This window comes from Mustela lutreola, chromosome 3 (genome assembly GCF_030435805.1).
Source record: "Mustela lutreola isolate mMusLut2 chromosome 3, mMusLut2.pri, whole genome shotgun sequence".
Lineage (NCBI taxonomy): Eukaryota > Metazoa > Chordata > Mammalia > Carnivora > Mustelidae > Mustela > Mustela lutreola.
This window is the reverse complement of record NC_081292.1, coordinates 63,376,660-63,402,802: the sequence shown is the minus strand read 5'-3', so window position 1 is coordinate 63,402,802 and position 26,143 is coordinate 63,376,660. Positions and strand designations below refer to the sequence as shown.

Below are 26,143 nucleotides of genomic sequence, written 5' to 3'. Positions count from 1 at the left end.
GTCATTTAAAACCAGCTTGGTCAGAACATTTAAACACCCTGCCTCCCAGGCCTACTTATAAGATGATGATTATAATTACTATGTCATCATTATTATGCTAAGTTTAATCATCATTATTATTATTATACATTTTCCATGTATTGAAATACAGTACATGGGTTTTGTTTTTGTTTTTGTTCTTGCAATAAAGGTGGGTGAGCACTGCTCCTATTCCTTGTCCCCTGGAGGTCAGTAAGTAACCTCATTTGCAAGTTGACAGGACAAGGGAAGAGCAATGCATTACGGAACAGAGCAATGGCGACTGTCTCACAGTAACTCATGATCACAGGCCTCGTCAGCATTGGGCTCTTTCTAACCTGGTGAGTTCACAAGCTACAGACACAAAATAACCCCTACTGAGAATTATAGCTGTATACAGCAAAGCACCTGTGTGTGGTTTCAATGTCAGAATTCCAGGCCAGAACAGGCCATTGCCCCCAGAGACCCAAACGGAGGCTCTGAGAGCTTAAGTAGGCATTCTGTACACAGTGAAATGGGCCAAACCACAGGAAAGAGTCCCCAGAGAGCAAAGCTCAGCATCCTGGAAAAGTCATAATTAAGATCCAAACAGACAGTCCACTAGAATCCACAGGGAGTGAGAAGGGAGAAGGTCCCGGCTGTGAGCATGAATGGGAGCTATTAGGGCAAAGGCAAATTGGTTGAGAATTTAGGGTAGAAAGTGGAGTCTGTGGAGATTTTCTAAGACACTTGACTGGTTATTTTAAGTAACCAAAGCCTTAAAAGGGGTTTGGGAGGGAGCTGGTACTGTCAAGACAAAAGACAGCCAAATAATAACACTGATAACCCAACCATTACCTGTGATAGCATGGCCCAAATCACATGGTTCACTGATAGGAATCCAAACTTTATTTTAGATATCACTTTCCACTTTTTAAGCAAAAAATATTTATAAGAGTAATTAAGTATAGAACAAAAATCAATTAATTCAGCCTTTACTTCCTTTCTTTGCCCATGCAAACACTGAATGGAGCACAGACAGATAATAAAATCCCTACAGGGGTGCCTGGGTGGCTCAGTGGGTTAAAGCCTCTGCCTTCGGCTCAGGTCATGATCCCGGGGTTCTGGGATGGAGCCCCACATCGGGATCTCTGCTCTGCAGGGAGCCTGCTTCCTCTGCTATCTCTGCCTGCCTCTCTGCCTACTTGTGATCTCTGTCAAATAAATAAATAAAATATTAAAAAAATAAAATAAAATAAAATCACTACAGTCAGAGAGGGAAGGAAAAACAAAAGGCTTTGATAATAATCTATGAACTATCATTGACCCTGGAAAAATAAGAATTAGAAGAAATGTAAAAATTCCTACTCCAGCAATAGCAAGGTAAAGTCCTATTTCCAGGATACAGTATAAGCAACTTCTGAAAATGTACCCATTTCTTCCACTTGTTTTTTTTTTCTCCTACACCCCCAACTCTCTCTCCCTCTCTCTTTCTTCCTCTCTCTCTCTCTCTTTATCACACACACACACACACACACACACACACAGACTATGTGCCCTCTATAAAAGAAGATAAGCAAGAAGGCCCATTTCTGTATTTCTGGGGCACTGGCTTTCTTATATAACCCACCCAAACTTCCCATCCATAATAAACCCCATGAGCCATGATATCAGTAAGTGAGCCCAGGAAAGTGACTGGCCCACTCCAAGAACCACAAAAGGCTCTGGAATTACACTCATACACAAGCACTTGCTGGTTGGAGAGCTGATCCGAGATTTTTAAGTCTAGAAAAGGATAGAAAAAAACATAACGATAGCCCATGAGCATGTGTGTTTAGGGCTACCTCCCCATGGTTCTCAGCAATTAAACTTGATTATAGCCAACAGCTCCCATTATAATTATCACAAGCCCATAGCAAGAGCATCTCATCAGGAAGCTATTTATAACCTGGAAGCTTTGTCTTCTTTCTCCCCATGGTCGCTCTTCACTTGATAGGGCAGATAACAGACCCTTCAGACCCAAGGAAGCACAGAGTCCACATATCATTGTGGAGGGAGGGAGATGAAGTGGATACCTCCAGAAAAGGTGCTGGCCAGTCAGGAACAGCAGTGGACTGCTAGAAACCTCCTGTCTCATCCCACCTGGCTCAGGGCTAGCCTAACACCCCATGCCCCGAGTAGGCGTGGTCAATGCAGACACACTGAACATAGCTTGTGAGGCAGGCAACCTGTTCAGAAAAGCCACAAGAGGTCTGTACCCTGCCAGGAACAATGAAAGCTAACACCACTCTCTTCCCGAACAGGATTAATTCTTTTAAAAAAATAATAACAGCCCACCTTTTTTTTTTTTTTTTTTTTTAGTGTTTAACCATGTACCAGGCCACGTCCTGTTTTCAGTGCATCCCACACATTAATTCATAACTAGCCCACAATGATCTCAGGGTTAACAGAGTTGGGATCGGGCACAGAAAGGCCACAGAACCTGCCACAGGTTCTCAACTGGCCCTGGCGGAGCTGGAATTCAAACCCTGCTCCAGCAGCCACTCTCTTAACCAGAATGAACTGCCTTGAATATGCTAGCGTCTGGACCTATATAGTACAATAGGTCCGGAAGAAATCAGAGAGGACAGACACTCTCTGTATCAGACACACATCTCCATGTACCTCTAATCAGAGAGTATTTGAGACACTCTAATTCCAACCCATCAATTGACAAACCTGAAAAATGAAAACGTTGAGATGTTGAGGGACTTGCCAGAGGTCACACAGCTCACAGATCATCATCTTAAACCACCCAGAACAGATGGTGATAAATAAATAGTCAAACTAGATTATAAGTTCTTGGGGGATCAGGACCCACTTCGTAGGATTAGCTTTAAAAGTACAGTATACAGTATATAGTCGGTCCCCTGTCCCACCGCTCCCATCCCTAATCAAGCTTTCAAAAATCACCACAGATTAGAAGTTTTCTGGTGGGATCACTACTAGATCATTTTACAAAGAGGGGAGCAGAGGTTACATGATTTCGTCAATGTCATGTCAGTAATTACAGTGGAAGTTTGTGTCAAATTACAAATTAGCCATCTGTATATGATTTAGCATTCCTACAAAACAGGATGACCCAGAAGGTCCAAGTCCTACATTAGTCATCCCCAAAGTGGTATGAAATATCACATAAGTGAATAAATAAATGTCCCATGAGACTCCAAATAAGGGTCTCTCCCTGACAACAATGACTCTAGAAACTAAAAGGAAAGAAAGGGTGAATAAAAAAGAACAATGCACACCCAAAAACCTGAACTCAGAGATTAGGAGAACTTCCCCATCACTTTCCTTTCTTGCATTAGCCACCAATGCCCTTCACTAATCTTAATTAAAGAAATTAAAATTAATTTCTTTGAAAGCTTCATAAGACTGAAATACCTAGAGATACTTTTTTGAATTAATTCTTTTTTTTAAAGATATTTATTTATTTATTTATTTATTTGACAGAGAGAGATCACAAGTAGACAGAGGGGCAGGCAGAGGAAGAGGGGAAGCAGACTTCCTGCCGAGCAGAGAACCCGATGTGGGGCTCGATCCCAGGACCCTGAGACCATGACCTGAGCTGAAGGCAAAGGCTTAACCCACTGAGCCACCCAGCACCCCCCTAAAGATACTTTTAAGACCAGCAAAACGAAATTTCAGAATAACTATTCTAAGATTTATATTTGTATTTTTTTAAAGATTTATTTATCTAGGGGCGCCTGGGTGGCTCAGTGGAACCATCTGCCTTCGGCTCAGGTCATGATCCCAGGGTCCTGGGACCAAGGGCCACATCGGGCTCCCAGTCACCCAGAAGCCTTCTTCTCCCTCTTCTTCTGTCTACCACTCCCCCTGCTTGTGCTCTCTCTCTCTCAAGTAAATATTATTTATAATAATAAGGAAACAAATAATATTTACTTGAGAGAGAGCATGCACACAAGTCAGGGAAGGGCAAAGGGAGAAAATCCTTAAGCAGACTGCCCACGAGCACAGAGTCCCACATGGGGCTCAATCCCATAACCCATGAGATCATAACCTGAGCCAAACCAAGAGTCATAAGCCTAACCAACTGAGCCATCCCAGAGCCCATAAGATTTATATTTGTATTTTTTTTAAGATTTTATTTATTTATTTGACAGATAGCGATCACAAGTAGGCAGACAGGCATGAAGAGAGGAAGAAGCAGGCTCCCCGCTGAGCAGAGAGCCCGATGCGGGGCTCGATCCCAGAACCCTGAGATCATGACCTGAGCCGAAGGCAGAGGCTCAACCCACTGAGCCACCCAGGTGCCCCTATATTTGTATTTTTAAGTAAGTCTTTTCCATGGGAAATTTTTCAGATTTACCTCAGGCAAATGTTTGCATCTGTTAAAAGTTGCTGCTGCCCTTCATCTAAAAGGAAAGCCACAAAATTCAGTTCAAATCAGGAAAGTTTCCCTTTCCAGTTGAAACCCAACAGCATGTTTCTAGACAAAATACTGGCAAATAGCTTTCACCCAATAATACAAAGACACTTTGCAAATGAGGATTATTGGTCTATCTTTATACATTGATCAGGAGTAGATTTATTCAGATTAATATACATATGAAATCTATGGCCAGAAAGCCTAATGTCTCAAATTCACTACACACAGTCTTACTCACTTAAATTTCTCCCCTCTTCTTACAAAAAAAGAAAAGAAGAGAAGAGAAAAAGAAAGAAAAAAAAAAACGTTAAAAGTTCCATTTCCTTCATAAGAATTCGAGACCAAAAAAATAAGAAAACATCTGACAAAACCAAATCCCATTATTATTACTATTACTAGTAAAGTATTATAGCCAAGAATTCCCACATGCTAGTCACTCAGGAACTGTACAATTCAATTTCGAATGGTTGCAAATTATGTAATGTCATCCTGCTGAAAATATTAATTACATAAATATGCTCTTTTAAGCAAGAGTAACCTGCACCTGCCTTTCTAGGTTATATTAGGTAACAAGGATTAGCATTTTGCAGGGTGACAGTTTCACAAGCAATCATAAATCTCAGAAGGGGAAGTAGACTCTGAATTTACCATCAGGTAATACATACTGTCTGAAAAAGAGCAAAAGGAGTGTCTGCTCTGGCTCAGTCAGTGGAGCATGTGATTCTTGATCTCGGGGTCCTGAGCTCAAACCCTACGTTGTGGGCTGAGTTTGCTCAAAAAAAAATTTTTTTAAGGGGTGCCTGGGTGGCTGAGTCAGTTGAGTGTCTAGCTCTCGGTTTTGGCTCAGGTTGTGATCTCAGGTCCTGGATGGGGCTCCCCGCTCATCAGGAAGTCGGCCTCCCCTCTCTTTCCCCCTCTGCCCCTCTCCCGGGCTTGTATGCTCACGTGCGCTCTCCCTCCCTCTCCCTTTCTCTCTCAAATAAATTAATAAAATCTAAGAACTAAAAATAAATAAATAATTTTTTTTAAAAAAAAGCCTGGTTTCCCACAGGATAGCTGTCACATAAGATACCAGTCAAGCCACAGAGGGTAGATGAAGGGCTCAAGAGACTAGCTTCTAATGGCTCAAGGAAAAACAGAACAAACTACAACTTCTCTCCAGATCTAAGTACAAAGTTCCAGAACAAAACCATATGAAGACAGGCTGAGAAGAAACAGAACTAGAGAACTCAAGAGATGATAAGAATCTATAACACTGGGCACCTGAGTGGCTCAGTCAGTTAAGCATCTGCCTTTGGTCATGATCTCAGAGTCCTGGGATTTTAGACTTGTGGGATCAAGTCCCACACTGGGCTCCCTACTCAGGTGGAATCTGCTTCTCCTTCTCCCTCTGTGTGCTCTCTCTTGGGTAAATAAATAAAATCTTTAAAGAAAAAAGAATCTAAGAAACCACTAGCCTTACCTCTTCACCTCATTTATAGATAATAAAAATAAGAAACTCAACCAAAATCACACCAGAAGTTTATAAACTTTTCTGTCCTCTCCTCTCTCCATAATGTTGATGCTTTAAGTTCAAGCTTTGGATGATGACCTTTGATGCTAGTTTTGCCACTTTTGAGATGACCTTGAGTGTACTTTTTAATCTGGATTTCCTCATCTATAAAATGTATATAGGGGACCTGGGTGGCTCACTTGCTTAAGTGACTGCCTTCAGCTCAGTTCATGATCCTGAAGTCTTGGGATCAAGTCCCACATTAGGCTCCCTGCTAGGCAGGGAATCTGCTTCTCCTGCTGACCTCCCTCCTCTCCTTCTCTCTCCCTCTCAAATAAATAAATAAAATCTTTGTTTAAAATGTATGTAAATATACATAAAATATATAAATACATAAAATATAAAATATAAAAGTAGCTGCCGATTTTTGACAAGGGAACCAAGACTACGCAATAGGTAAAGGAGACCATGTTCAACAATGATACTGGGAAACTAGATGTCCACATACAAAAGAAGGAAGATAGATCCTGACTTTACACCATATGCAAAATAACCCAAATCAAAAACCTACTCAAAAGACCAAAAATTATTAAACACCTAAAAGAAAACATAAGCCCCGAAACTAATAATACACTATATATTAACTAAATTGAATTTAAATTAAAAAATTTTAAAAAGAGGGGAGCCTGGGTGGACCTCAGCCTCTGCTTTCAGCTCAGGTCATGATCTCAGGGTCCTGGGATCGAGCCCCGCATCAGGCTCTCTGCCCAGCGGGGAGCCTGCTTCCCCCCTCTCTCTGTCTGCCTCTCTGACTACTTGTGATCTCTCTCTCTGTCAAATAAATAAAATCTTTTTTTAAAAAAAATTTTTAAAGAAAATATAGGGAGAAATATTCCAACACTGGATTTGGTAATGATTTCTTGGATATGACACCAAAAGCACAGGCAATAAAAAATAGACAAATGAAACTATACCAAACCTTAAAACTTTTGCACATGAAAGGAAACAATCAACAGAGTGAAAAACTAACCCATAGAATGGTATAAAATAATTGTAAATCATATATCTGATAAGGGGCAATATCCAGAATATTTAATAAAATTCTACAAGTCAACAACCATACAAAATAATCCAATTAAAAATGGCAAAATAGGGGCTCCTGAGTGGCTCAGTGGGTTAAAGCCTCTGCCTTCGGCTCAGGTCATGATCCCAGGACCCTAGGATCTCTTCAGGCTCTCTGCTCAGTAGGGAGCTTGCTTCCTCCTCTCTCTCTACCTGCCTCTCTGCCTACTTGTGATCTCTGTCTGTCAAATAAATAAATAAAATCTTTAAAAATAAATAAATAAAAGTGACAAAACATTTAGACATTTCTCCAAAGAAAGTATAAACATATAAAACATATAAAAGGTATAAACATAGAAAACATATATGTTCCAAAGAACATATAAAAAGATGTTCAGTATCACTAACCATTAAGGAAATGCAAACCAAAACTACAATACAATATCAACTCACAGCCATCAAATTGGCCATTGGTCAAAAGAACAGAAGATAAGAGAAGTTGAAACCCCCAGGCTCTGTTGGTGGGAGTGTCAAATGGTGCAGTCATTATGGAAAATGGTGTGGAGGATCCTCAAAAAATGAAAAACAGAGTTATCATATGATCCAACAATTTCATTTGTGGGTATATATCCAAAAGAATTAAAAGCAGAATCTCAAAGAGGTATATTCACAGCAACATTATTCACAATAGCCAAGAAGTGGAAGAAACCCAAGTGTCCATCAACAGATGAATGTATTTTTAAAAATGGTATATGTATACAATGGAATATTAGCCATAAAAAATAATGGGAACTTGCCATTTGCAACAGTCTGAATGGATCTCAAATCCATCATACTAAGCAAAACAAGCAAGTCACAAAAGAAAAAACACTGTGTGATTCTACACATATGAAGTATCTAAAGTAGTCAAAACATTGGAAACAGAAAGTAGGAAGATAGTTGCCAAGAATTAGGGGAGGGAGAATTACTGCTTAATGGTTACAGAGTTGCAGTGTTGCAAGGTGAGAAAGATAGAGATCTACTGTACAACAATGTGAAAATTCTGAACACTATTAACTTGTGCACTTAAAAATGGTTGATGGTGAGGCACCTGGGTGGCTTAGTTACTTAAGCGTCTGCCTCTGGCTCAGGTCATGATCCCTCAGTCCTGGGATTAAGCTCCATGTCAGACTCCCTACTCAGCAGAGGAGTATGCTTCTTCCTCTCCTTCTGCCCCTCCCCCTGCTTGTTCTCTCTCTCAAATAAATAAACAATATATTTTAAAAGAAAATAAAATAAAAAATAAAATGTTGACAGTAAATTTAGTCTTATGTGTCTTTTACCACAATAGTAAAGAAGAAACGTAGCTGCTCCATAAAGTTTTTCTGAGAATAAAATAAGATGATAAAGAATTTAGCACAATGCCTGGTGTATGTCAAACACTCACGTTTCACTTAGCACAAGATTCATCCATGTTGTAGATGATCATGTCAGGATTTCCCTTCCTTTTAAGGCCAAATAATATCCCATTGTATGCATACACCACTTTTTGTTTAGCCACTCGTGTGGAGAGACGCTTGGATTGCTTCCTCTTCTTGGCTATAGTGAATGATGCTGTTATGATCTTGGGTGTGCAAATATCTATTGGAGACCCAGCTTTCAATTCTTTTCAATATATATATATATATATATATATATATATATATATATACCTGGATGTGGGATTGTTGGCTCATATAGTAATTCTATTTTTAATTTCTAGAGGAGCTACCGTATTGCTTTATATAGAACAGATCCTTTAATCCTAGAGCCCAGGCTTCCTCACCTGTCAAATGATTATCTTTACAAATGGGGCTAAATGAAATGATCTCTGGGACTCATTTGGACTTGACTCTAGAGAGAACTCTGCCAGCCAGTCCAGCTCATGCCCTATTCTGTCTGATCACCCTTTGCAATGGAAAAACTTCTGATCCTCACTCTTCAAAATCATTTCCAATATACTCAGATCTTACATTTATGTACGGTCAAACCCCCAATTCACCACTAAGTCTCCTATATTGTTTAGAAAGAAAAAAGTAGAGCCAAATGTGTTTGCTTTTCCCCCACCAAAGGGGCCTCATAAGGTGAGCTCACCTGAAGTTGCACAGCTCACAGACATACCTCTGACACGCTGGGTTCCACCAACACAAAGGAACCCAACAGCACAGAGCCTTCGGAATGCAGAAAACAGTAAAGAAAGTGGCACTCCCTTTGGTTAATGTCAAAATGAATACCACTTGTCTAAGGCCACTTTCTTTTACTAAACTGAGCAGTGATCACCATGTCATAAGACTGTGGAATTCCAAACAGCCGCCACAGCTTATGAAATAGCCCAATCTGACATCTTGCTTTCACAAATGAGTAAGAGATGATAGGGTTCTTCCTGATGAAGTAGAACTTCAGTCAGCAGCTGGTCTGGACAGCAGGGGCTCCACCGGCAAGCCCAGACAGCAACTCCCCACCTGGGAAAAGCACCAAAGATGTACAGCCTGTAGACCCCTGCTGCTCCAAACATGGTCGTCAGACCAGGAGCACTGACCTCACCTGGGAGCGGATTAGAAATGCAGAATCGCAAGCCCCACTCCACACTTACAGAAGCAGCATCTGCATTTTGAAAAAACACCCCAGTGAGTCCAACGGTATTGAAGTTTCAGAAGGGCTGTTTCAGACTGCATACTTAAGAGACTTCAGAGCACTGGAAGGGGAGAGATCAATAAAATCATGCTTCAAAACTGTAGTACAAAAACTACTAAAAAGGCTGTTCTCCGTGCAGGTGGGCTGAATCAATCAAGTTGCACTCAACTGTCTTTTCGACGGCGAGGCTCTAAACTCTTCTGCTTGCCAGTTCGAATCTGAAGTTTTTTCTCAATGTCTGAAACTGACTAGTTTGTCTTAGGGGCCACAACTGACTTAGGGGCCACAACTGACTAGTTTGTCTTAGGGGCCACAACTGTCTTAGGGGCCACAACTGACTAGTTTGTCTTAGGGGCCACAAGTGACAACCACCCGGCTGGTACAAATTCAGGAATCACTGACGGTACGACACAGATTAACTGCCCCAGGTATATGTGAGAGGTACTAACATCCCACCAAGACACTGTTGTGGGCCACAGATGCCACGTGGTTCTCAGTCCCTTCCCTGCATCCATTCTCGTTATTTCTCCAGGTGTCTTGGACCATTTCCTCAAATCCCTCCATCATCATTCTCCTTCCTATTAGCTTTCAGGAGAGACTATTTTTTTTATTTATTCGTTATTTGTACAGAGTCTACTTCCCAGAAGGATTTTATGAGGCTTACAAAGATGAACACATTACAAACAAGACAAGCAAAATTAAAGCAAAATAAAAAATGAGTTAAAAGTCTCAGAAGAGGGGCGCCTGGGTGGTTCAGTGGGTTAAAGCCTCTGCCTTCGGCTCAGGTCATGATCCCAGGGTCCTGGGATCGAGCCCCACATCGGGCTCTCTGCTCAGCAGGGAGCCTGCTTCCTCTCTCTCTCTCTCTCTCTCTCTCTGCCTCCCTCTCTGCCTACTTGTGATCTCTGTCTGTCAAATAAATAAATAAAATCTTAAAAAAAAAAAAAAGTCTTAGAAGAGAATATATACTCCACATAATGTTCTTTTCTTGGTTCCCCACCCCCATGCCCCAGGACTGTTCCTCCCCAGGAAAGCAAAGGAAGATTAATGTGATGGATGAATTTTACAATAAACTGTGATGTTCAGCTCAACTCCTCCTTTTTGTCTCTTAGGAGTGAGTATGCACACACGGAGTAAAAATTCTGCCTTCTCCCTCTTGGCATAAATCTTAACCGGGGCTCCTCCAGACCTGGCCCCACCCGACATGGGGAGACCCAGGGCTGCTACACTGTTGAGGTCCAGCATTGCCTGTGGCTGGACGAATAGGTCTGTTCAGTGGTGGGACACTTACAATGTTTCTAAGAAGTGATTTCCTATACAATCCATCTGCACAAAGATATGAGCTTTCATTCCTCCATCTAAAAAAGTGATATTTTGGCCCCCACTTTATGTCTTTGACTAATTTCTAAAGGACCTCAGAACTCAAGGGAGGGAAAGGGTACTATTTATTGGGCCCTTTCCAAATCCCAACCAAAAGGTCAGGCAAATTAATGCTATAAGCCACTGATGGTAGGTTATTAATACTGGTCAGGGGAAAAAAAAAAGTCCTGGGTTTTCCAGCTACTGAGACAAAAAGAAAAACACAACTGGCGTGGCTGACTCCTACAGCCAGAAGTCACTCAGCACTCACACCACCTTCATCTTCCTTGCCTTCCACTTCCATGTAGATGAGAAAACCCAACACTTGCCTTTCCCAAAATCATGTTAGCTAGAAGAGGCCAGGGGACTCCACCTGGCCAAGGGGACATCCTGGAGAGTTACAGGGGTTGCCTCCTCCACTTCCTCCCTGTAAGGAAAAGGATGCAGTGTTTCAGGTACAGGAGTCATCGGTAAGAAGAGCCCGGCAGGAAGAGAGAAAGCTGGCTGGTTGCTGAAGATAAATGAACCCCTAACTTGTCAAAACCACCTTGATATGGGGTTACACAGTTTGGGGAATGCTGAACTGAAAGATACATGTATGTATCTTTTGTTGTTTTTATTACTATAAATATAGATACAAATGTCATTTGTTCTACAATTTACAAACGTAAATTGTTCTAGAGAACGCTGCTAAAAACTGATCGAGATTTTTTCTATACAACAAAAAAAGGTATGTTGAGGGAGATAGGTACTCATGTTCATGTGGAAACAGGCTGGGAGACGTTAAGGGATTTGTCTAAAGTCTCACCACTGGCCTCTGGTAGAGCCAGACAAGATATGTTGAAGGGTTTTCATACCCAAAAATAACAATATAACTCCAAAGAGTACTATAGGTAGATAGATAGCTAGCTAGATAGACAGATATTTGCACACATATATGTTTATACTATGAAATCTTGATGAAATAGAACTCAACTGATTTCAGCCTCACTGTACTTTCAAAAGACTGAGGAAACCTAAAAAAAAAAAAGAAGAAGAAGAAGAAGAAGAAGAAGAAGAAGAAGCCACCAGCTATTTATCTTAAAATAATAAAATTACTTCTGAGGATGTCCTTGGACCAGTCTTCATTCACCAAACCCCCTGGCAGTCTGTGTGGGCAAACGAAGACCCACAGTGGTTTAAGTTGGGACAACACAGAGCCCCCTCAAACTTCAAAAGAGTTCTTGCTATGTTACAGTAGGTACAAATATATGTTGCATAAGCGTTCACACACTAAAGAAAGATAGCCATCAAAGGCTGATGCACACAGAAAGCACCAGCTATGAAATCTTGGATTCTCAGAAAACTCAATAAATCAAAATATAACATTGCTGAAACGCTGAGCCAATCTACCCGTACAATGTTTCTAAGGAGTGATTTCCTATACAATGTCTTCATTTCCCACACACTGTTTCTTTACTTTTTCCAACTATAAAAAGATCTGGCTAGGGCTTTTCATACGCAGAAAGAGTAAAATATCTCCCTCCTCACTCTGCCCACTCTGTAGGAGGAGTCTGATTTCCACTTGAACAGAGCAGAGTGCTGCCTCTTACAGTTGGCAGAATGCTTGCACACATGTAATCCCATTTGGTCCTCAAAATATTACAGTGAGGGAAACAAATGTACTAATCTCCATGTGGAAACAGGCTGGGAGACGTGAAGGGATTTGTCTAAAGGCTCACCCCCGATCACTGGTAGAGCCAGACTAAAATACAGATCTTCTGCCTCTCAGGGAATGCTCTTTCTGAAGCACTGTGCCAATCCCGCCCCCTCTCTGTGGTGTGAAGTCGGGGCTCACACACTGGGGAGGTAGAAGGGCTGCACCCACGCTGCTTGGCCCATGGCCAGCGCATGGGCAATTATTACTTATCCTGAATATCCCTCAACCAGAGTTGTGGCTTTCTATTCTAGAAATGCATCCTTTTCTTCCCTTTTCCCACCTGCTTAACCATTCTCTCTCATTTCACTGTTGGTTCATTAATTTCTTGCCCTCAAAGGACCACATTTTCTCTCTCTCCTTGAAGTACAATGACAAATCATGGTCTAGTTACTAACCTTGCTTCTCAATAGCTACAAAGCTTTCTCTACCCTCCAGGTCAACACTAAACCTCTTTGCTGAAGGAGTTAGGGCATTTTACAGTTAAAGCTGCCACAATGTTAACATCAAACATTCAAAAGATCAAGACATACATTTACACTCCATTTCAATGGTTTTAATATTAATTCAGATTATTTGGCCGTGCCCACTATTACGAACCTGGTACTTGCTTTTGTCTTTTTTCTCCGGTGATAATGTGAAGCTAGAAAGACTGACAGATTAAGAAAGGAATGGATAGTGGAAAAAGTAACATAGAACTCTTTTGTGGAAAACAACAAAGATATTAAACCGGTTATTTATTAGGAAGAAATCTTCCACCATAGTAGGTTAACATCTGTCATTTTCTAAGAATCACTTAGTAGTCTCTTACTTGAATTTATACAGAGGCTACCTATAAAACCCCGCTTGAAAGGTTTGAGAAGGATCTTGTTTTGATCGTGTTTGATAACTGAATGCCAGTTCTGCAACCTTCTGCAGCATTCTCAGAGCTCTGCTGAACACGGCACAGCCCCGGGATTTCAGTCTCTCGGAGCCTCCTGGCAAAAAAAACAGGCAGCAAGGAAGGACGCTCCAGGGCTCTAGGGTCAGAGATGCGTGGGTTTGAAGCCCTTAAGCAAGTCACTCAAACTCTCTGAGCTTCAGTTTCCTCGTCCTTGAAACAGGGAAAATAATCCCAACTCATGAGGTCATTGAAAGAACATTAAATAAAATAGTACAAGTAAGATTCCTGGTACTCAAACCATTGTGGCTTTTACTGAGTTCCATTAAATATGAAGGAGAATTCTCCTGAGTTTCCCAAAGAAGGTGTCCTAAGGCATTCATCAAAGTTTTTTCAAAAAAAAAAAAAAAATTGGAGGAGGAAGGGGAAGAAGAGGAATAGAAGAAAGAAAAACAAATACCCTTGGTGTAAATTTCTTCCCCTTGCATGCGTTTCACTTCACACGCCTCCCTAAAATTGCCAATATTTCCTTATGACACTGAAAGCTCTTCAGGTGCTGGGACGATGTCTCCTTTTCGGTCTTCCTAAAAGTAGCACAGTGCCCAGCACTTGCTGATTTTCTTCTCAGTGGGCAACCCCGACTAGAAAAATTAATTCTCAGGGCTCTTACTAGGAGACGTTCTCCCTTTGTGTATGGCTCTACTCTGGTTTTGAGGAAGCAAATTTGCGTGAATGGTTTCCAAGGAGTGGGGTGGGATATCCAAGTTTTCAAAGTAAATGGAAGACAAAGATCAGCAAAAATAGAATAACAATTAGGATATTTGCAGAGTCAAGTTACCATTCTAAAGATCACTTTGGATTTTCAAAGGGAGAGATGCATGTTTACAATGGGAAGACCTAGCAATCACCCACTCAACCAAGTGATTAATATTTTTTTTAAGATTATTTATTTATTTATTTATTTGGCCGAGAGAGACTCAGTGAGAGAGGGAACACAAGCAGGGGAAGTGAGAGAGGGAGAAGCAGGCTCCCTGCAGAGCAGGAAGCCAGATGAGTGTTCCATCCCAGGACCCTGACCTGAGCCGAATGCAGATGCTTAACAACTGAGCCACCCAGGTACCCCCGCTGACGTGATTAATTTTTTTAATATTTTATTTATTTATTTGACAGAGACAGAGATCACAAGTAGGCAGAGAGGCAGTCAGAGAGAGAGGGGGAAAGCAGGCTCCCTGCTGAGCAAAGAGCCGGATGTGGGGCTCGATCCCAGGACTCTGGGATCATGACCTGAGCCGAAGGCAGAGGTTTAACCCACTGAGCCAGGTGCCCCCCAAGTGATTAAATTTTACATCACTAATGAATGGCCAGATACATGTAACATAAAACACACCACATTACCTTGAAGCAGTCTGACCAAAAATGTTTTGTCTGAATCTATTCAAACCTTTAGGCTGAACTGTCAGTGCACAAGACATAGGGGGGGTGGAGGACAAGGTAAGGGACACCACAAGGAAATAATCACATAAATCTAGAATGTAGAACATTCTACATATAGACTAGACTTGTCCATTCAAAAAGTCTATATCATGAGAAAAGAAAAAAGCTAAGGCACTTTTCTAGATGATAAAACCGCTAAAAAGTTTAGGGGCCAAATGCAATGTATGAGAATCTTGGTTGCCTCCTGGCTGGAAAAATATATAGTTATTAAAGACATTGAGGGGACCATTGAAGAAATTTGAAGATGGACTGGATGTTTGATGATATTAAGGAATGATTATGAACTTAGCAAGTTAAAGTACCTGTTTGTATGTAAAAGAAAGTCCTTGTTCTTATAAGATACATGCTGGAAACTAGGGATGTCTATAATTACTTTCAAAGGGCTTAGCCCCCCAACCAAAACAAAATATTACATACATACATACATACACACAGGTTGATAAAGTAAATATGAGAAAATGAGCAATTACTGAGTCTAGGTGTGGAAATACTGGTGTTCATGGACTGTTTCACATTTTCTAAATGTTTGAAATTTTTTGTAATAAATGTTAGAAAACAAGGAGGCAAAAGTAACAAGCAAGCTAGTGCTCTCTGCCCTGAATGAAATTTTCTTTCTCTTGTATTTAATAATAAAAATAAATTATAAAACTCTTGTCCTAATGTATTTGGGCCAGTTACTGGGGACTACACATGGTTTAGACACCCTCTACAATGGATTCTGGGGACAGAAGTTGTGCTGAGGAAAGAGCAGAGGCCTCTTAAAAGGGTATCATTTTGACTACCCTTTGAAACCTCGTTAGTCTCACACCAAAGATCCTATCAGCACATGGCTAATAAAATGATAAGTATAACTGATATTTTCTTCTTTACCATTTTTTTAATAAAATATAATCCTTTCTCTTCTTTTAGTTGGACTCCAGTATAGAAATATAGAAAAACAAAGATCTCATCTAGCATGACTGCTCTTCACTCTTTTCAAGGGTTCAAATCCATCCCTTTAAAAGCTCAGTTTTGAAGGGACAGCTAGTACAGGGAGATGCTGACAACCACACAGATTTCCAGAAACTACATTTTCCAACCTACCACAACAGCTGCCCGGCCTCATATCAGCACCTCTATTTAACCCAAACACCCCCTCACAGGAGCGGCTTCATGCAAGTCAAATCACCAAATCCAAGAGCCACTTGTTACCAAGTTCATGTACTTAAGAGCCTTCACCCAGCAATAGAAATAGCTTTGAATTAACTTTACAACTTGTGATCTTGCTTCTGTATAAAGATAACGTAGTCATCACTCAAGATTTTTTGTTGTTGCTGTTGTTGTTGTTGTTGTTTTTAAATGGTGAGGCAGGTGATTTGTAAGAAATACAGCTATGGAGGCAGCAAAGCATCTTTTATGTAGTCTAGGTACTCCATTAGACTTGCTGTGGGGGACAAGAATGAGAAGCAGCAGGGCATGAAAGCAGTAAATAATCCAAAACTTCACTCTGCACGCCAGGTACTTCTATTCCTTCCTGAACTTTCTAGAAGAACAGCCATTTGAAGATAAACTTGATAAAGGAGAGCTTTTACAAAGGCAGGCAGCAAGAGAAAGAAGCATGACCCCATAGTTAAAAGTTTGTATTACTCGGGAAAAGCGCGTGTAGTGTAGTCTGATGATTAGCCCACAGACCTCTCTACTATTTTGATTATCTTCCAAACTAAAACATACCACACTGAAGCTGAAATATAAAAACATAAAATAAACTGAAGCTTAATGCCTAAAATATACATGCAATATATATGACATTATATATATTATATGTGAGATATATATGATGAGATCCTATGTGTATGTACATATTTTACATATATATGTATATACATACTATATATATATATATATATATATATATAACAATCTCCTGGGAAATGTTGAAGTGTTTCCTTTTCACTGTTGAGTTTAAGCTTATTTGAGAAGACAGGAAAGTCTTACCTAGGTACAAGGATGCGTTTTCTTTCTTGACATTGTCATCTAAGTAGGTTGGTCCCAAGGTATAAATAGGTGTGGAACCCATCCCAATGAGAATCTGTGCACAAATGAATAAAGCCACATAGACCCAATGATTATTTCCTCCTGAGTCCTTCAGGCAGGCGGGAGGGTCCGAAGGCGCCGTGGAGTTGCCATTCTGACACAGGCCATCGTTTGAAGCCGAGGCATTCAACTCTTGGATCTGGTAGGGAGGCGAGATGAAGTGAGGTAAAGCAAAGAGAGCAGCCCCCACGGCAATGAAAAGTCCACCCACGGCCAGCCACAGGGGCCTCCGACCCCGGCCGCCAAAGTAGCTGACGAACACCACCACCACCAGGCTCCCAATGTCAAAGCAGCTGACCAGCAGCCCCGACTCAGAACTCTTCAGACTGTAACGCCTTTCGATGGTGGTGATGACACTGCTCAGGTACCCAGACACCATTAACGCCTGGATGAAGGTCAGAAAGCACATGCAAACCAGGAAGCAACGGGAATCAGTGAGGACCACATAGAGGCACCTTCTTCCCTGGAGCGTGGCCAAAGTGGAGGACACCGACACAGCTTTGCTGACTTCCACCCTGTGGTTACAATCCATGAGCCCTGCCATCTCTCCGGAAGTGGAAGGAGCTGAGGGACTGGGGGCCAGTCGTCTTGGGCCTGGCTTCACCTGATGGCCCAAAGAATCTGTACAGCCCGTGGCTGGCTTGGCTCCTGCATTCGCAGGACTGAGGTCTGGCCGGCAGGAGGCGCTATTCAGGACCGGTAAACTCTTGGACCTAAAGGTCTCTGGGTCGCACTTCTCGTGGACAGCTCCTACTGTGGCTTGTGCTTCTAGCTGCTCTCCCGCCGGGGGCTGCAGCCCAGTGCCTTCGTCCATGGCTCTTAAAATTCAGGTTCGACCGCTGATCGTACTCAGGGACTCCGGCGCTTTTCATCCACCAGCACGAGGGGCCGAAGTCGGGCCCACTCAGTCGTGCCCACCAGGGACCGGGGCTGGGGATGCAGAGCCGCGCAGCAGAGCATCCTCACCAGCAGAGAGGCACCCAGGGCATCCTGACCGCAGATGCGGCCCCGAGGCTCCGCAGCCGCGTGCCCCGGGTGGCAGGGGTCCGCGCAGTCCTGCGATGAGCCCCGCTCGGGGTCCACCTCGGGGCGGTAGCTCGCGGCAGGAGCGTTGCGCGTCCCGGGCGCATGCCCTCCGCCGCCGCGGCTCGGCTCGCCGCCAGGAGCGAGTACGCCCCGTGTCCAGAGTGGGGGCGCTTAGCGCTGTTGCCTGCGCTGCATACCGCCCGGCAGGCTGGGCCAGAGGCGCCCTGTCCTCGCCGCCTCGGCTTGCGACACCCTCAGGCGCAAAGATGCCAACCTGCAAAGCAGAGAGAGGGCGGTCAGCGAAGGGCAGCTGCGGCTGGGGCTGGCGTCCCGGCGCCCCGGGGGCCAGCGTTGGGTGACTCCAACAGTCCCAGATGGGACCGAGGGGCGAGCGAGGAGAGAAGCCCGGGAGGAGGAGGCGGCAGCAGGCTTGCAGCCTCTAGTGCCCGAACAATAAGCAGCAGGCGGTCGGCAGAGACCCTCCCTCATTGTCTACCGTGGACCTGCCCCCGCCCCGCCCCTTTTGCCTTAAACAGAGCATCTGCTTTTATATGTTAATAATTATCAACCGGGCAGCACTGACTCAGAAGCAGTGTCTTTTATTCGAGTGAACTAATTGCAACCCTTTTGCTACTCCTACTCCATTACTCAAAATAGAAAATACCCAAAAGAACAAAGGAAAGTTTTTTTGTTTTGGGTTTTCGGTTTTGGGGGTGTTTTTGTGTTGTTTTTTTACAAACACAGTACATTCCTAGTACCGATTTTTTAAAAAGAAAAGAAGGGGGTAAAGCTACGTGTGTAGAAATGTATGTACACACTTGTGCGCAAGCACGTGTGCGCGACTGTATGCGAATCCGTCTGCTTCATCAATTAGAGACACGTATGAAAAGCCCAAAGCAGCCGCAAAAAGGTCAACGCGCCAGCCTCTTTATTCCCAACACTAAAAATAACCCCCCAGCCCGAAAGAACTATTCAGTTTCAAATACCAGGGGCATTTGAGGCTGCGGCCCACACCAAGTCCCAGCGCTCAGTGTCACGCGAAACCGAAAATCAGTTTGCTTTGCGGAGGGGTGGGGAAGCAACAACCAAACAAAGAGACGCGGCACGTTGTCACAGAGCTCACTAGGAGCCCACCGAGCAGTCCTGGCACGAGGGGGCCGCGAAGGAGGTGTGCTGTTTACATCGAGCGCACCCCGCGAGAGTGGGCCCGGGGTGCGTGCGCGCGAGCGCGCGCGCGCACACACACACGCACACACACACACACACACACACACACACACACACACACACACCGGCGCGTATATGTCAGAACCCCTCGCGCGATCCCGCATCCAGATCGAATTCAGCAAGAGGCGAAAACAGGTGTGTCCTCGGGGTAAACCCCCGCCCCTAATCTTAGGGACTCCCACTCCCATCCTGCGGCTTGGGGTGATGTGCACCAGGTGGGAGACAAGAGCCGGACTTCGCCGCACTGGGTTTCATTTCGCGCTTTTGTGATGATGCTGAGAAGAAAGGAGGAAGGGTAAGGGAGAAAGGCGGAGAGCCCGGGTGGCCAGGGCGGCCGCTCCGGCGGCTCCCTCGGCTCCCTCGGCTCCCTCGGCTCCCTCGGCTCTGAGGGGCCAGACCTGCTCCCGGATTCCCGGCCTGCGAGCCGCTCACACCCCGGGCTTCCCCGCCGCCTCCTTGCCCAGGCGCCTTCCCGGGGAACCCCACCGGCGGCCGCGCGCGGAGCGGGGGAATCCCGGCAAACTCCCTCGGCGCTCCGCGGGCGACCAAACCGCTGCCGGCGCGGGCACCCACACCACAGCGCCGGCTCGGAGGGACACACGGTTCCTGGCAGGGAGCTCTCCGAGCCTGCGTGGAATCCCAGGGACACCCCTGCGCGCGCGCACACTCACACACACGCACACACACACGCACAACACGCGGGAGGACACCTCGCCGCGCTGCCCGGGCGCACAAGCCGCCGCTACTCACTCGCGAGTCTGTCGGTCAGAACGTCTGGCTGAGAGTGGAGCGGCGCGAAGTGGGGACTGTGGAGGTGCTGGAGTAGTTGGGAGCCGCCTGGGGAGGCAGCTTCAGTCCAGCGGCGGCGAAATCCGTGAATGAGACTGTGAGTCAGGCTGAACTCTTACCCCCACCCCTCGCCTGTCACCCAAGCCTCTCCAGACACTCGCGCACAGAGACGCGCCCGGAGCAGAGCAGCAGAGGGCGCAGGCGCGCGGGCGACCGCGCAGCCGGCCGAAGGGTGCCCTTCACCTGCGCGGTGGGGGAGACCCGGGAGCATTGAGGCCCCGAAGGAACAGGTCTCCCAGAAAGTCTGCTGCTGAGCCTGAGAGCCCACTAGGAATAAAGAAATTATTTCTGTTTGTTTTTCCGTGCCGTGGGCATCTACAGTGTCTAGGGACCAGAGTAGGCTCTGCGGACCAAAGATGAACAGGACAAGATCCCTGGACTGAGGAAACCTCTGTCTCCTGGAAGAAATACCCCCTAAGTAGCCTAAAACAACGAAGTAAGTTCTATACAGGATGCCACCGAAGAACCTAATATCCACTAGCCTCTTCCATCTTCATTTCCAAGGCTGAAGGAAAGCCAAGCACAAGAGCACGAGGTATGGTGCTCCAAGTGAGTAGGTAGAAGAGCCGCAGGGAGGTCGCACGGATGCAGCAGAGGACTGAACGGCAAGGGTGGCAGAATGGAAAAGGTCAGCAAGGCTTCATAGGTTGTGTGCTGTCAGCACCGAAGGGCCGGTGACATTCTGCCTTGCTCCCCACAAAGCTGTGCTGGCAGTCGTGGGTGAATGGAGGCCCCACTGTGGGCCCTGAGGTGAGTTAGGAAGCATGGTCTTGGGAGAAAGATGGTTCTCCTCTCAGACGGCGTTCGTTTTGACAGCCATAAACCTTTTTTTAAAAGATTTTTATTTATTTATTAGAGAGAGAGAGAGAGAGAACACAGAGGGAGAGTGAGAAGGAGAAGCAGACTCCCTGCTGAGCAGAGAACTCGCTGTGGAGCTTGATCCCAGAACCCTGGGATCATGACCTGAGCCAAAAGCAGATGCTAAACTGACGGAGCCACGCAAGGGCCCCCAACTTTTTTGATAGAAGACACACAGGAAGTCTGGACAAGGGATATGAATTAAGAATTAGCAGCCGATCAGTGGGTTAAAGCCTCTGCCTTCGGCTCAGGTCATGATCCCAGGGTCCTGGGATAGAGCCCCACGTCGGGCTCTCTGCTCTGCAGGGAGCCTGCTTCCTCCTCTCTCTCTCTCTCTCTCTCTCTGCCTGCCTCTCTGCCTACTTGTGATCTCTGTCTGCCAAATAAATAAATAAGATGTTTAAAGAAAAAAAAAAAAAAGATGGGGCACCTGGATGGCTCAGTGGGTTAAGTCTCTGCCTTCAGCTCAGGTCATGGTCTCGGGGTCCTGGGGTCAAGCCCCGGATTGGGCTCCCTGCTCAGTGGGGAGCCTGCTTTGCGCCTCTCTCTGCCTGCCTCTCTGCCTAGTTATGATCTCTCTCTCTCTCTCTCTCTGTCAAATAAATAAATAAAATATTAAAAAAAAAAAGAAGAAGAAGAATTAGCAGCCAAAAGATGGCTTTAGGGGAGTAAGGAAAATCAGGCGGACTGAGCAGAGGAAGGACAGGACCAGGGGTCACCACAAAGAAAAGGAGAGGGGGAAAAGCTAAGGACACGCGATTAGAAGCAGTGGCCAGAGAGGTTTGCGATCAGAGAAGTCACAGACACCATAGCAGCAGAAAACTTTAAGGAGTTCTCAGACGAGGGAAAGGCTCTAAAGAATGGAACAGGGAAAGCAGAAGGAGCCAACTCTTGGTTCCCACTCAGGTTGCGGGCTCATGTTGTGATCTCTTGGCTGTGGGATCAAGCCCTGCATTGGCCTCAGCACTCAATGGGGAGTCTGTTTAAGATTCTTGCATTTTACCTCTGCCTCTCCCATTTGTGCACACGAACACTCTTTCTCTTTCTCTCTCACAAAAATAAATAAATCTTAAAGCAGAAGTCTCTTTAGGACCTGTATGAGGGATGACCTTGAACTATCAGTAAGCTTCTCAAAGTCTAGGTCCAGAGAGCCATGCCAAGAAAAAGCTTGAATTCCTCTCTCCTTCCTCCCTTCTTGATTTTCATTCCCCATCTATGGACATTTTTCCCCCCAGGATGATTGGAAAGATCCATATTTCAGGGTTGACCTGAAGGAGGGGACTTTATCCCAGAGCCCAGAAGAATAATTAACACAAGATAATAAAAGCCAACATACTCACTGTAATGACACACCATCGAGGGTCCCCTTCAAAGCAGGTAGGATGGCAACCAGGTTCTCATTTCTTTACATTTATCTAAAAGACCTGGAGATCTGTTGTACAACATTGTACCTGCAGTCAATAAAAATGTACTGTGCACTTAAATTTTTGTTGAAGGTAAAAATAAAATTTTTTTGAGGGTAGGTCTCACTGTAAAAGTGTTCTTACCACAATAAAAGAAAAGAAAAGAAAAAGAAACGAAAGACCTGAAACACTGACAGTTATAAATTACCCGTGGTGTAGTTCTGTGGTAGCAAAAGGCAAGCTAGCCTCTGGACAGCAGCATCCTTCTCCCCTTCCCCCACCCCTCTTCAGAAGGTCTGTGTCATCGGTGGCAAATGAACACTGTTTCATCTTTGTGGTGAATGCACAGGTGTCATTTATCCATTTATCCATGTTTCATCACGAGAAGATGCCCTAATTCTAAGCGGCACCATCATTTTATGTGCCACTAAGAAGAAAAAAAATGCTTCCAATTAGACTATGACACATGCCTTCACGATGAAAGAGAGCAAAAGAGGGCTCTGTTGCCACACTGCCTAAATTTAATTGTGGCTCTGCCATTTAGGGAAGTCTGGCCTTGGACAATTTCCCAAGCCTCTCTGCCTCAGTTTTCAAGCTGGGGTTCATCACAGTATCTGTCTCACAGGGTTGTCGTAAGCCGTCAATTAGAGAACATCGGCAAAATGCTTACAAAGAGTACCAAGGCTGGTACTCTTAATGTCAGCCTTTGCTATAGATCTGCATTACTGTCTTTTCATTCATCTTATGCACAGTTTTTCCTCTCTGGTTGTCGGAGGGCAGGGGACCAAGAATCTTTCATTTCATGTGGGCCACATACTTCTCTAGAATTCATTAACATTCATTCCTATCTGGGAAATTATGGCCAGACTGATAAAACATCATATACCCCATAGGATCCACTATTTGGTTGTTTCTGTTTGCTTTGTTTCGTTTTTCATCTTTTGACCATACTGGTACCCCCCATCATTACTCAAATATGTATGAAAACTAAACAGTAATGATGCCCTTCATTTATCATAATAGGACTCACTACCTATTTTACATACATTGTTTCACCTTCACTCCTCAGTATATATCATCAATTCTGTTGATAGAACAGAGAGCTGAGGTTCAAAGTGATCATCAACTTACTCTAAATCATTCGGCAGAGAAAGTACGGAGAGCCAAATCTAGATCACCCACATTCCAAGACCTGTACTCCTGGCAACGTACCTGTATTTTCTTGCAATTGTGCTTTACATAATTTTTAGGAAACCATCCACTGATTAAGATAAGCATGTCTCTATCGTGAAATATTTAAGTGAATGAAAGGATGAAGCAGTCTCAACAGAAACACTGCATTCCACCACTTTTTTTTTTTTTATTCCACCACTTTTAAGTAAAAACAGAAAACAAACTACCCAAAGAGCCATGGTCTCTGTACTGACTAGGATTCATGTTTTTTACAGGGCTGCCCAATTGTCTCATCACTAGCTATGGTTTCATTCCCAACTCATGACTCCTCCCAGCCTTCTCTGCATTCCTCCTCTTTGACTAGGGAGCATCAAGGAACAAGTTTACCATAAAGCCCATCCCCCCACCCCCACTATATTCTATTTTAAGGCTGAAAAATAACTGGACAGTAGCCTTCTTCTCTCACAGCCAGTCTTGCAAAAGAGAGGTTAAATCAAACCTGGCTTCCTGTAATTCCCAATCACAAACGCCCATAATAGAATTTTTATTTATTTATTTACTTATTTACTTATTTATTTATTTGACAGAGAGAGACACAACGAGACAGGGAACACAAGCAGGAGGAATGGGAGAGGGAGAAGCAGGTTTCCCACCGACCAGAGAACCGGATATGGGGCTCAATCCCAGGACATTAGGATCATGACCTGAGCCGAAAGCAGATGCTTAACTAACTGAGCCACCCAGGCACCCCAATAGAATTCTTTTAATAAAAACACCAAAAGGTAGGTGCTATGTGTGGGACGATTGGTTGCTCAGAGCTCAAACATTCTTTCCTTAATGGAAAGACACTTTAGAAGAGTTTTTCGTAGAGTTCACTCAAATTACCTTCTCCCATATCTACCCTTTTTTGTTGTTGTTGCTGTGAGTGACATTTTTGATAATTATCTGACTGCAAAAAAACCTCCAAAGCTCCAGGTTGAAGTGCTATACTATTTTTAATTATTACCAGTATTGGCTTTGGCATGTGTTGCAGCGGAGCTCGGTTTTGGCCGACTTTAAGTCTCCGTTGTCTTTGGCTGTCTGTGATACACTGACAATTGCTCCACTTGTACTTTTGTAACTAATGAATACAAAATGACCCAATACAAATACAATGTACCACTCGGGCCACCAGGAAAGTGACGTTGAAGGATTTAGTGTTCCATTTGGGGACTACAAAAGCTGCCATCAAGGAATTGGATTTAAATGAATTGTCTTCTAGCTTTCCCTTTGAGAAAATTAGAACTATTAGAGTCTTAGTTTGCCTACAGTGGGGAATGACCTGACAGATGCACATGTGTATGGGGGGAAATATAACATCTAAACAGGGCAATCCTTCTTCCTTCTTCCAGTTGGTGGTTTGTGAAATTTCACACCACAGGAAAATGTGACTTTTCAAGCAGAAAAGAATTATTGTAAGAGTTAGCTCATTTTGGACCCAGGATGGATTTTAAAAACCAGGGAAGGAACTAGAACATGCTCTAAAGAGAAGTAAGAGATTTATAGGTAAGCGAAAATACTCATTTTTCTCTCCATACTATGGCCATCTTTCTTCAGTCTTCCCTAAAGAAGAACAGTCTGAGAGTCAAGGAAAATTCTAGGAAGAATGTCTGAAGCCCAAACACAACTTCTACTAGTCTTAGAAAATGTCTTTTTATTAATATCTTTCACAGATAACAAAAAAGCAAAGCTGAGAATAAGCAAAGTAATCCAAGCTATCGAAAAACTAACAAAACAGGGCACCTGGGTGGTTCAGCCATTTAAGCATCCAACTCTTGAGCTCAGCTGATCTCAGGGTTGTCAGTTCAAGCCCCACTTTGGGCTCCATGCTCAGCATGGAGCCTATTAAAAAAAAAAAGAAAAATCTAACAGAATTAGATCCCTTATATGCCACCAGAACAGGATCGTATTAGTCTCCTGCAATTTAAAGACCAATCCTGGGGTGCCTGTGTGGCTCGGTCAGTTAAGGGGATGACTCTGGATTTTGGTCAGGTCATGATCTCAGGGTGGTGAGATTAAGCTCCCTGTCAGGTTCAGCACTCATCACAGAATCTACTTGTCCCTTCCCCTCTGCTCCTCTCCCCTCACCCACGCTCTTGTTCTCCATCTCTGTCTAAACGAAATAAATAAAATCTTTAAAAAAAAAAAAAGAAGAAGAAGAAGAAGAATGAAGGAAAGAAAGAAAAAAAGGGGGGGGTGCCTGGGTGGTTCAGTGGGTTAAAGTTTCTGCCTTTGGCTCAGGTCATGATCCCAGGGTCCTGGGATCGAGCCCCACATCAGGCTCTCTGCTCAGTAGGGAGCCTGCTTCCCCCTCTCTCTCTGCCTGCCTCTCTGTCTACTTGTGATCTCTGTCTGTCAAATAAGTAAATAAAATCTTTAAAAAAAAAAAAAAGCAAAGAGGGAGATATGAAAAGAAACACTTTGGGGCAGGACA

The 26,143-nt window shown here is 44.0% G+C and overlaps 1 protein-coding gene across 2 annotated transcripts in view; it reads right to left on the bottom strand.

Moving 5' to 3' along the window:
* SLCO5A1 (solute carrier organic anion transporter family member 5A1) overlaps nucleotides 1–20,236 on the bottom strand; it is a 143,981-nt gene extending 123,745 nt beyond the window's left edge. For both annotated transcript variants that reach the window (XM_059166257.1, XM_059166256.1), the window contains exons 1-2: nucleotides 20,138–20,236; nucleotides 17,036–18,434 (exon numbers count right to left, since the gene is read on the bottom strand). In XM_059166257.1, the coding sequence (XP_059022240.1) occupies nucleotides 17,036–17,948 (913 nt within the window). In that variant the 5' untranslated portion in view covers nucleotides 17,949–18,434; nucleotides 20,138–20,236. The remainder of the gene's footprint in view (nucleotides 1–17,035; nucleotides 18,435–20,137) is intronic.
* Nucleotides 20,237–26,143: the final 5,907 nt, after the last annotated feature.